Here is a 12,828-nt window from a genome sequence, read left to right on the forward strand (position 1 = left end):
CTGTCTTGAATTATGAACTAACATTAAGTCATTGTTAAAATAGTATCAAGTCTCCAGATTTCCTGGCACTGTAAGAAATAGAGTGGGAAAATTTACAAAATAACACAAAAGGCTTTGAAAACATCTTCAATGGTTCTCTCAAATCACATATTCAGTCTCACACCGTTATCTCTTATGTTTTGTCTCAGTATCTTATGACAAGATATTCCTCAGATCAGAATAATCTGCTGGTAAACAGTTCTCCACCTCTACTACTGAATGAGTGCTTCTCCTGTGTCTGTTTTGCAGATAGCAAAGAGCTTTTCCTTTCCAAAGCGATTCACAAGTCTTTCATCGAGGTTAATGAAGAAGGCTCCGAAGCTGCTGCCACCTCAGGTGCTAAGATGTTTTCTCAAATCTCACCTTTTCTAGATTTGTATTTTTAAGGAAGTGGGCGGGGGGGGGGGGGGGGGGGGGGCGTTGACTTTTGTTTTCAGAAGCAAGGTAAACAATGGACTATTCTGGTTCTGCTCTAAGAAGTCTCAGGCTAATACTGAACCATTAGGAATTTTCTAAGCCATGGAGCATTCAGTCACTCTCCCGGTGGCCTGATGAGCAGAAATCTCCTTCTGTGTTCTTTCTAATGAGAGGCAGAAAACACTGGAAGCTCCATAGAATAGATTTTCCTACTATGATGCTGTTTATCTATTTTAAATATTTTTCCACGTGGCTGGCCCAGCCGACCTGGGTTTGATTCCTGGGCCACTCTTGGAGAGCCCGGCAAGCTACTGAGAGTATCTTGCCCACATGGCAAAGCCTGGCAAGCCACCTGTGACATATTCCATATGCCAAAAATAGTACCAACAAGTCTCCCAATGTTACTGGGCCTGCTCGAGCAAATTGATGAACAACAGGAGAACAGTGCTACAGTGCTACAGTGCTACCCACTTAAATATTTTTCCTACTTAATTACCTATTAGTAATTAACTAACAGTTAATTAAGGCAGTTAGTTCTTAAGACAGTTTTTAATTTTGTTCATGAAAAGTTTGATTCTTTTTGAAAAAGCAAACAAGATTATATAACTTTGCAAAGATACACATTAAAGAAATGTTATTAAAACAGTAATTTTAAATAATTATTTTTTTTCACAAAGTTATATGTCCAAAGCAACATGCTAAATGGCCTTGATCATTTTGTGAGGTCTGAACTCTCCAGTTAAGTGAGAATGATTTTTCTGTTGCTTTTCTTTTCCTCCTTTTATATTTTTGGATTTTTCTCAATGTCAGAGTTAACAACTATCATAACAGTTTGATAAAATTAGTCTCCCCCCAGTCTCCTCCCCTAAATTTAAATAGTAGCATAATTTTGTCTGCACATGTTCTATCTAATTTTGAGGGATATCATCAAGTTAAAATTGTTTTTTTAAGAAGGAAATAGAATATTCTCAGGGGTCAACAAGAAAGCTTCAAATCTTGCATAATTTAATCTTGACCTTTTCCTGAGAATGAGTCACTCTAAGCAAGTATGAAATGTTTCCCAGCTGTAGGGAACACCATCTCTTCTGTCACTGGTCTGTTTTTCCTTTTATCACTGCCATTATTGCAACTTACTGGAAGCCTATAAACTTACTGCGGAAAAATACCCACTTTACACTAAAGAAATAAGTTTAAAATTATTAAGAAATGGCCTTAAGTTTTTATTTTGAGTGTATTTTTGATTGTTTATTTAAAAAAATTCTTCCTTTCCTTAATTCAAAGGTTATTTTAGTAAAGGAAAAATGACAAATATTTCTTTAAAATTAATCATGTTGTAATAGGCAGAATGAATCGTCATAGTATTTTGGTGACATAGAGAAAGGAAACTATCATGTGTGATGGCATATTTGTTCAAATAACAAATAGAAATATTAACGTAATTACAGTTTTTCCCTCTTTAAATCTTTAAAATCTTGTTTGCTGTAATTCTCTGCTTTTGCATTAAACATAGATAGATGAGTTGGAGGAATTACTCATCAGTCCTTACACTTCCTCAGGCATGTAATTATTCTCTCTCTGCTTTGTAGGAATGATTGCAATCAGTAGGATGGCTGTACTGTATCCTCAAGTTATTGTTGACCATCCATTCTTTTTTCTTATCAGGATCCGAAAAACAGGTAAATCCATTAGGAGAACAGAATTTCATTATATAGACCCAAGAGAAATAGGTGAGTGGTGCTGGAGATACAGAACAGCAGCTAGAGGCCTTGCCTTGGATGCTGCTGAACAGGGTTTGATCCCCAGCACCCCATATGGTGTCCTGATTCCCAGCAGTCATTAAGCCCGGAGCACCACTGGGTGTGGTCCAAAAATAAATAAACAATAAATTTAAAAAATCCAAAAGTGAGAACAAATTATCCACATTTGTTAGGTAGTTCCTAGTGTTCAAATGGCTGTTCCGCAGCAGTGGGAGGGCTCTTAGTCAATTAGGCCAGATGGTTCAGTGATCCTTGAGCCTAGTTCTAAGTGGGGCTACTCAGGAGACCAGGGTTTGGTAGGGTGGCATGCAGTCCTGGGCTCCCAGCTGGCGTGGAATCCAGCCCTTTAAGCTCTCTAGGAGCTGGAGCGATAGCACAGGAGGAAGGGTGTTGGCCGACCTGGGTTCGATTCCCAGCATCCCATATTGTCCCCCAAGCACCACCAGGAGCAATTCCTAAGTGCAAAGCCAGGAGTAACCCCTGTGCATCGCCGGGTGTGACCCAAAAAGCTGAAAAAATAAAATAAAATAAAATAAAATAAAATAAGCTGTCTAACTCTCTAGCCCTTCAAAATATTTTTAAAAATGAAAATACTATATATTTCACTTCTTTTTTCGTGGGGGTAGTGGTTGGTTGGGCTCCACCCAGATATATTTTAAGATGTATGTATCCTTATTCTGTGCTCAGAACTGATTCCTGGTAGTGCTCAAGGGAGAGAACCTAGGTTGGCAGGTGCAAATCAAGAGACTTGCTCCTGTGCTATCTCTGGATCCCCATATTTTAACTTTTTAACACGCTTTTAATTTTAAGCCCATTTTTTGCTCACTCCTTCAATTGTTCACTTCCAATCCAATACAGGTACAATTCTATTCGTGGGGCGAGTCATGCATCCTGAGACAATGAACACAAGTGGACATGATTTTGAGGAACTTTAAAACATTTCATTTACTCACAAGGAAAACAACTAAGCACATTATGTTTGCAACCAGTATTTATTTAAGACTTATGTTTTACAGTATATCTTTAGATCATATTTAAAGTAGCTCCAGATTGAAAAAAAATATGATGTAAATTACTAGCTAATTTGTTCTGGAATGTTATCAGTATTATCGAGGTGATAATGGTCCTGTTATGTCATTGTGTTTGTTGTGCTGGTATTTAAAATAAAGTAAATATTGAATACTTAAATAGCCCTGTTTTTCATTTTAGAAGCTGTAAAGTACGCCTCTAGTGAAAGGAAGTTTCTAGATATCTTAAATGTTTCATAATTTGCAGACTCAAAGCACCAAAATAAAAAGCATTATGCACTTATACATAATAAGCAATAACAAATGAGATGAATATGGGTAAGTTGCAGAAGTTCTAATTGCCATGTATATAAGGATACTGTATAGTACCATATGAAAGAAAAGAATGTTGGACTGAAGAGATAGTTGTAGCAGATAAGGCACGTGCATCTGACTCAGTTTCAAACCTTGGTACTGCTAATAACCCCCTCACACTGTCAGGAGTGGTCTGTAAGCACACTACATGGCACTCAGGAGTAAGTCCTGAGCATCTCTGAGAGCACTGGATGTGGACTAAAAATAACATAAAAAAAGTGAAAAAGTAAAAACTAATAATAATACAAGCTGAATGTATCCTAATCATCATCATCAGACCATAAAAATCCAAAGATGATAGCAGTTGCCTATCTACTATGTCCTTAACATTCCTCTTGGTGTTGTAAGTCTATTATCATATTTTTTTTTTTTGCTGCAAGTAAAATCCAAATTCAAGCAAACTCCCCCAAATCCCCAAATGAGACAATGAGCAAATTAATAATAAAGCTCTGCCCTTTGTCATGATTAACTAGAAAAATAAGGCAAGTATAGCTACCAAAAGCTGAGATGTCACCAACTAAATGCTGCCCACAGATGTGTACTACTTTGTGCTGTGTGGGAGGTTTTTCCATTTGAATCTGCGTGTCTGTAACTGGGTTATCATGTTCCTTGCTTCTCTGCTTGGTTTCCTGATGGCTCCCGGATTCTTTTGTGCTTGAGACCTCTGGAGAGTTAAATTAGTACTTTGAAGGATATTTTGGTCTTAGTACATGAAGCAGTTGATTCCAAGGGGGACAGTTATCAGTTTTCTAAAGTTGCCAGTAAATTACTTTGCTGTCTTGGGCTGAAATAATGGTATTCCTTCAGGCAAATAATAATAATAATAGATTTTTATCAGGAATAGAACCAGGCCTATTTAATGCCACAACTTTCATTCTATGATTAATGGTTTTAGAAAACATTTGAGATGTATCAAAATGTAACAGATATAGATTGCATATTACTTTTTGTGAGTTAGGTGTTTTGCTGTTATTTGGAGCAATTAATGGAATTGACACATCATTAACTTTAATTGTTGAAGAAAGTTATGGTTTGGAAAACCAGGGATAACCCTAGGTCTAACAAAATTCTAAACTGTAAGGGAAAAACTATTTGAAATGAAAATTAGTGGTCTGCAGAGATAGTACAGCAGGTAAGGGGCCTACTTTGTACTCCATTATTGACCTCTGGCACCACATCTGTTCCCCTCAGTTTTCTTTTCAGGAGTTATCCCTGAGCACAGATCTGGGAATAAGCCCTGAAAATGGCTGTGAATGTTTTAAAACAAAACAAAACCAAAACCAAAACAGAAAAAGTATTAAAATAAAGTATTTATGTTTTCTGGGTTACTCTGAACCACAAATATTACCAAAATCAGGGATACAGGTATGCTGTGTATTCACTATGTATGCATATATAGTGCACATGTATTTCTAATATTCATATGTATGAAGTTCCTATCATATATGTGTTATGTATGATATATATCATATAAAGTTATGTAAAAAGTTATGTATTAGATATGTCAGATATATCAAAACATTTGATATATCAAAACATTTATTTGCTACAGGATTCCCATCAATGAGATGAACTCCAGATTTCTAAGTATAAAAATACTTTGTTCACTGTTTTATTTTTACAAGCCCTTCAGCATTTAGAGAACAATTGTTTTTGCCAGCTCAATATTTTTTATTTAGGGTTTATTTAGGGGTAAGAGGCTCCCAAGCGGTGCTGAGAGGCTCTGGAGGCCACTCCTGGTGACTGAGCTAATATTTATTTCAACTCTAGAACCCAAAGATGCAGTTTTGCTCCAGCCCTAGGGTACCTGGGATTAACTGGTCACCCCAGAGATGCTCAGGGTCCTCTAGGATTGCAGCCAGTGTTGCTTAGGAGGCCATGCATTTCTAGGAATGGAACTGAGGTCAGTTGCATGCAGGACATGCGTGTTGATCCTTTGAACTCCATTAAGCCCAAGAGGAGATGACTTTTATAATGTGCTGATAGTTCTGTATTTCTATTTTCAATTACAAAATAATGTGGCTAGGGAGCTGGGTTTAGTGGTAGAACACATGGAGACCGTGAATTGGATCCCTTGCTCTTTTTGACTTCCCCAAAAATTGCTTTGTGAGTCCCTGCATACTGTGGATTTTAGCGACCATAATGGCTGACACTGATGAGTTTCAGCACCATAACGCTGGGCGCAACCACCTAGCACCCCGAGTGCTAGCTATCTCTGGGTGCAGATGAATACAAATATAAATTAATTGTGTCATGACATTAAAGTCATTGAGGGGGCTTCCAAGCAGCACTTAGTGGGTTCAGGGGCCACTCCTAGAGAGACTTAGACAACCAGGCTGAATGATTCAATAAGACCCACTAATATGGTACTTCTTGGGTCATTGATACTAGAAGTCATCAGGGCCATACCTGATCAGAGGCCCTACAGCTTCAGGAGTTGAACTTGGGGCCTTGGCATATATATATGTCTTAACCCCTGAGCTAGCTCCGTGATGAATTCTTAATAAAATTTTTCCTCTAAAATGTCTGATTTGGCATGATAATTAAATATACATAAAGTAAAATTTCCTTTATGATGTATAAAGATCTATGATTTTTTAAATATATTTTGTTTGTTTTCTTTTTTATTCCTTTCATTATTGCTGCTTCCAGGACTGGATTTCCCACGCACCTATCTGCAGACCTTATACATTTTTGCGACGGTACTTGTGGGGATAGCACACTAGTTGTGATTCTTGCATAACCTATTTTGATACTCACCAAGGGCTGCACTCTTAATTGTGGTACTCAAACATGTGCCTGACAGGGTTTGAGCTCTTTAATTGTGGTCCTCCCGTTGATCATCAATTTGCTCGAGCAGGCCCAGTAATGTCTCCATTTTTTGAGACTTGTTGTTACTGTGTTTTGGCATATTGAGTACGCGACAGGTAGCTTGCCAGGCTTTGCCATGGGGACGAGATACTCTCGGTAGCTTGCGGGGCTCTCTGAGAGGGGCAGAGGAATCGAACCTGGCTCGGCTGGGCTGCCTGCATGCAAGGCAAATGCCCTACCCATGTGCTATCGCTCCAGCCCTTAATTGTGATATTCAGACACATTCTCATTGTAATGCTTACAGGGATCACTGAAATATGCACAGTGCTGCTCTCCTAAGGTTGCATTTCCTGATCAAGGTTCTCAAACATTTTGGGGAGGTGCTCATGACATAAAGGGTATAGTCACACACCTTTAGCTGTGGTGCACACACAGATGGTTATGGGGTGGTTTGAACAGAAACCATCTGTGACCAGAAATCACGAACTGCATTGTTGTCAGTCTCAAAGAAGTTAGCTTCCAGATTTGCACATGTGGTGGTACCAGGGATTGTATTTGCCACCTTATGCTTGCAAGGCATGTGTTTCAACGCATTGACTTATTCCCTAGACCTACATGAGTTTTAAAATCTGTTTTAGATTCCTGAAAAAGTACTATAAGCAAGATACATAAGTTTCGTTACCTGGAAAACTCTCTTTCCTCTCTTTAATAACCATACTCTATCTTTAGTTGCAACTACTTACCTAATTTCTATTACTATGGTTTTGTCTTTTTCCAGAATGTTATATAATTACCGTGAACTTTTGAGATATTGTTCTACTCAACTGTAATGCCCCTGAAAGCCATCTAAGAGATGGAACATCCATAGTATATTTCTATTGGTTTGCAATGATTTATTGTGTAAGTGTGTCACAATTTGTTTATTCATTTTAACATTATTAGAAGAATGTTATTTCTAATTGGTAAAAGAATGCTATTTCTAATTGTTGGCAATTATGACTAATGCTGTTATAAACATTCATATACATGTATGTACTAGCCTTACTAAAACTTTTAAGAAAAATTTGATGAAAATACAGTATTGGAATTGCCTGGCTTATGTAATAACCTTACTAATTTCTCAAGTAGCTGTCAAAATGTTGCCCAACAGTGACTGTCCCACTTTTGAACTCCATTCAGTAGTCTATGAACATTCTCTGAGACCCACGTCTTGCCAGTGATGCCAGCCTTCAGTGTGGTACTTTTTTAGCCTGCTAGTATGGTTATGTGTATAATTATTGTTCAAAATCATATATTCCTTAATGGTTCTATTTTATTTTATTTACCCAAAGTTGATTATCTTCATTTGCTCGTTTTTCATTTGAATGTCTTATTTAGCAATCACTTTTTAGAGTCTTTGACCTCTTGTTTTAGATGAGTGCACTTTTTACATCATACACAAGAGTATCTTTGTCAGCATGTGACTTGGAAATACTTTCTTCCAGTTTTCAATTTGTCTTCTTAATGTTCCCATGATTTTTATTTAGTAAGCATTTTTATTACAAAAATTTATTAATTTTTTGTTATGATTGTATTTTTTGGTATCATACCATAGTTTTGCCTAAAGTCATGAAGATTTTCATCTGATTTCCTTTAATAGTTTTATTATGCTTTATATTTAAGTATATGATTCATTTACAGTGAAGTTTCAGATAAGGTACGGGGTATAGCTTATTTGACATACAGATATCTAGTTACATCATAAAAATTATTGCAAAAATTAGCCATTTCCCACTTAAATGTCATAGCAATTGCAAAAAATAGTTTTCAGTGATTGTGTGACCTATTTCTAGTTACTTCATCATATGAATCTATGTGTCTGTCCTATCTTTATTACCATATTTTTAGAATAATCTTTAAATAGTTAATTGAGTGTTCTGTCTTTGCTTTTTTTTCAAAATTACCTTGACTTTTCTAGCTCCTTAATATTTCTAAATGCATTTTAGAATTTGCCATGTATATCTACACTATGTAAGTCTATAAAAACGTATTTTATGTGAATATATTAAGTCTATGAAACAATTTTAGAAAAATTAAGAATATTACACCTTTCAGTTCATGAAAATTGTATTTTACTCTAGCTTTATTTGATATTTTTACTTTTGTTTTATTAGTGTCATGTCATTTTCAGCACAGTCATTTTGAATATAGTTTATGGACTTTACCTAAATATTTAATTTTCTATTTAAATAATTCTTTAAAAAGCTAGTACTTTAAAATTGATTATTGCTAATCAGTATGACCTGTGGTTTTGTTTATATATCTAATTTATTCTAATGGTTTTAGTAGATATTTTGAGATTTCTATAATATAAATTATTAAGCTATCTCTGACAAGAGGCAATTTTTGTTCTCTATTTTTTTTTTAAAGTATCACTCAATCACTCCTGGCAGGGCTTGGGAGATCATGTGTGATGTGATACCTGGGTAGATTCCGGGTCAGCCACAAAGCAAGTGCCCTACCCACTGTACTACCTCTCTGGTCCTATATTCCTCTTTCCTTGTTAAGCTATTTTTAGTTAGTTAGGGGTCTCTCTTAGTAGTGTCAGACAAACATGCAGTGCCAGAGGTTCTCCCAATAAAAAGCGTGTACATAGTCCATTGAGGATCTCTCAAAACCTGATTTCTGAAAAATGTATGACTTTTGAAATAAAAAATTCATTGCAAATTCAGGGAAGAAGGGGACAGGTTGGATGACGTAGGACTGTGATGTAATGTTGTTGCCACTTTGGTGGTGGGTGGTTGCAATAATTTTGCATCTTAATACCATTCATCTTAATACTATTGGAACTACCTAAACAAGAATAAATTTAAATGAATGATTGATGAATGAATGGATAAATAAATGAATGAATAAATATATGTCCAACCAGGCTGAAATTCCTTTATAGTTTTACTTCAATTTAATTTTCTTGTTTTACTGTGTGTAAAGTAGCACTGTCTTCCTGTTGTCCATTGATTTGCTCCAGCGGGCCCAGTAACATCTCCAGTGTGAGACTTTGTTGTTACTGTGTTTGGCATATCAAATACCCCACAGATAGCTTGCCAGGCTTTGCCGTGCAGGTGAGATACTCTCAGTAGCTTGCCGGGGTCTCTGAGAGGGGCAGAGAAATCAAACCTGGCTCACCCGGGCAGGCTGTGCACAAGACAAACGCCATACCCCTGTGCTATCACTCCAGCCTATGTAATATATTATATATTACAAATGCAATGTGCTTATGTTTTTTTGAAGGTTTCCTGGAGAACACTGTCTTTTATTTTTCTTTTACCGTATTTACTTAGTTTTAGAATCAAAGAAAAATTGGTCTTACAAAATGAATGGAGAAGTATTCTTTCTTCAGTTTTCTGGCAGATACTGTATAGAATCATATTTTTTATTTAAATATTTTTGATAGACTACACCTGTGAGTCCATAGGGACCTAAATTGACCTTTACTTTTTTAAAATAATTTTTGTTTGTTTGTTTTGGGGGCCACACTCAGTGGTGCTCAGAGCTTACTCTTGGTGGGACTCAGGGAGATCATATGAGGTGGAGAAAATTGAACTCGGGTCTGCTGTGTGCAAGGCGAGGACCTTATCTGTGTATTATTGCTCCAGTTCCACATTTTTTAGACTATTCTTATTCTTACTATTTAATTTTCTCTAATGGATATAAGGCTATAAAGATGATTTCATCTTGAATGAGTTTAATTTGGGTATTGCAATATTTGAATTAAATTTTTAACTGATGTAATATTCATTTTAAAATACAACTTTCAATTGTGCAATGTATATGCTTAAATACAGATATTGGTTTTTATCACACCCAGTGGTGATCAGCTACTACCAGCTGTACTTGAGGTTGCTCCCAGGGGTGCTCATGGACATAGATGCTGGGTATAGAACCCGGGTCTCCTATACACAAGGGACACAGTCCTTTTAGTTTAGTTCTGGCCATTCAAGTGTGCATTACTAAGAATACAGATAGTAAGATATACTGCATGAAAATAGATTAATCCTTTCCCTCACTATAAAATTGTTCTTTCTTACGCCCCTACCTACTCTGGTAGTGTGCAAGGCTGGTACCTTAATCCTTGTATTATTTTCCTGGCCTCCTGATTATTTTAAATTGATTATTGATGATTTTAATTGATTATTTTAAAACTACACAGCCATCTCTGACATTGTCAGGTAAAACATCTTTTGTACAATAAGAAAATTCGAGATTATCTGTGCCTGTTTCATTTATAAACACTTAAATATCATAGAATGATGAATGTCCAAAAATTTTTTGTTTTGAAAAAGATCAAGAGGTGGCTGGAGAGATTACAGCAGGAAAGGTACTTGCCTCGCATGGGATTGTCTGTCTGTCCTGTCTGTCCTGTCCTCCCGTTGTTCATCGATTTTCTTGAGCGGGCACCAGTAACATCTCCATTGTGAGACTTGTTGTTACTGTTTTTAGCATATCAAATATGCCAGGGGGAGCTAACCAGGCTTTGCTGTGCCGGCAGAATACTCTTAGTAGCTTGCCGGGCTCTCCGAGAGGGGCGGAGGAATCGAACCCAGGTCAGCCATGTGCAAGGCAAACACCCTACCCGCTATGCTATCGCTCTGGCCCATGGGGTTGACCTGGGTTTAATCTTTGGCATCCTGTATTGTACTTCCTCAAGCACCGCTGGAGTATTCCCTGAATATAGAGCCAGGAGTAACCCCTTAAGCACTGTGAAGTATTGTCATAATTAAATAAAAAATAATTAAAGGATATATAAATTGATGCTTTACACATTTTCTTCTTTGTTTTGTGCAAAGAGAAGATGTAATATTTAGCCCTGCCAATTTCTTTTATGTAAGTCAACAAAGTTATTCTTGAAGAAATGTAGAAGACTGTAAATGAACTTGAAAATAACTTAGAGAGAAAAAAAGTGTGTTTTATGAAGACAGGGTGATAAATTTCTAGAGAATTACTTAACTTGTTTCTATTAGCTTCTTTCAATCAAAGTATAGAGATAATTTAACATTGATAAAACAAAATAAAAGTGCATATACTTATTTTGTTCGAGATCCACAGATTTGTTAAAAATGATGTTTAATAATGAAATATCAATACAAACAGAAAGCATATTTTTTCTAAAGTCACATATACATTGTGCATAGATAAACACTTTTGTCCTGAGCACTGCCTTGCGTGGCCAAAAAAAAAAAAGAGAGAAAGGAAAAAAGGAAGAAATAAAGCAAGAAAGCTAGCAAGGATGGAAGAAAGAGAGAGAAAGAGAGAGAGAGAGAGAGAGAGAGAGAGAGAGAGGAAGAAAGAAAGAGAAAGAAAGAAAGAAAGAAAGAAAGAAAGAAAGAAAGAAAGAAAGAAAGAAAGAAAAAGAAAAAAACAAACTTTCTGAAAACTGAAGTTTTTCATTTGGGGGGAAACAAAATGGTTGTTTGTAACATGGTATGTTCCAGAAAATGTTTCTTCATTAATCATCACAGATTCTAGCTAGTAAAGCAGGATTTTTTTCTCTTCCTTAAGGAGATATTTCATTTTTTTTCCTTTACTGTGAGTTTTGTGTTAATTCATGAATTTTTAAATCTGACTTTTTTTCTATACACATGCTCTTTGATTTCTCTTTTATTCAAAGAAAATTGCTGACAAAGAGGTTATCTTCTTCCACATGATTGAATTTCCTTTCTTGTATTTTTGCTTAAATATTCATAACCAGGTAGTAATGGGAAAAAATGTGCTTTGAAATAAGAAAGACTCAACTTTAAACCCATATCTAACAATAGATGTCTGTCCTAGAATAAAAAGGTTGTTTAATTGCCATTTATATTATTATATAATAGAATCTAAATTTACAAGATTACTAGAAACTGATTTAAAATATTATGGATCACTTTATCATTTAGTAGCAAATATTAAAAAAGATAATTGTATTTCACATATGACATTCACTCCTAAAAACTATTAGTTTAGGCATTACCATATCTTCACTTTGTAAATAACTTTCACATCTTAACAGTTATGAAAATGGGGTGATAATGATGTCATCATACTTAAAATAATAATAATTAAAATAATATAAGCAAGAAAGTATTTTATTGAGAATAGGAATCATAATTTAGATCCCAAAACAATGGGAAGTCCCAAGGTGTGTTCCACCAGAGTGAAATCATGGGAAAGTTTTTTAAAAATAAAAGCTTAAAGGGAAATGGATTAAATAAATTTAAGTCATTCATTCAAAATTTTTATAACTAAGCATTTTTTAAAATTTTTATTTATTTATTTATTATATTTTTATTTGGGAAACACCATGAGGTACAGTTGTAGACTTACAAATTTTTGTGCTTGGGTTTCAGTTATACAATGATCGAGTACCCATCCCTCCACCAGTGCCCATTCTCCAACCACCACTG

General features: G+C 35.7%; 1 protein-coding gene across 1 annotated transcript in view; it reads left to right on the top strand.

The window, feature by feature from the left end:
* The window catches only part of SERPINI1 (serpin family I member 1), a 38,286-nt gene extending 34,879 nt beyond the window's left edge, over positions 1-3,407 (top strand). Inside the window, exons 6-8 of the mRNA XM_056110673.1 lie at positions 289-375; positions 2,043-2,132; positions 3,072-3,407. Coding sequence (XP_055966648.1) covers positions 289-375; positions 2,043-2,132; positions 3,072-3,148 — 254 coding nt within the window. The 3' untranslated portion in view covers positions 3,149-3,407. The remainder of the gene's footprint in view (positions 1-288; positions 376-2,042; positions 2,133-3,071) is intronic.
* Positions 3,408-12,828: the final 9,421 nt, after the last annotated feature.

The sequence above is a fragment of the Sorex fumeus genome, unplaced genomic scaffold (genome assembly GCF_029834395.1).
Source record: "Sorex fumeus unplaced genomic scaffold, SorFum_2.1 ptg000010l, whole genome shotgun sequence".
Lineage (NCBI taxonomy): Eukaryota > Metazoa > Chordata > Mammalia > Eulipotyphla > Soricidae > Sorex > Sorex fumeus.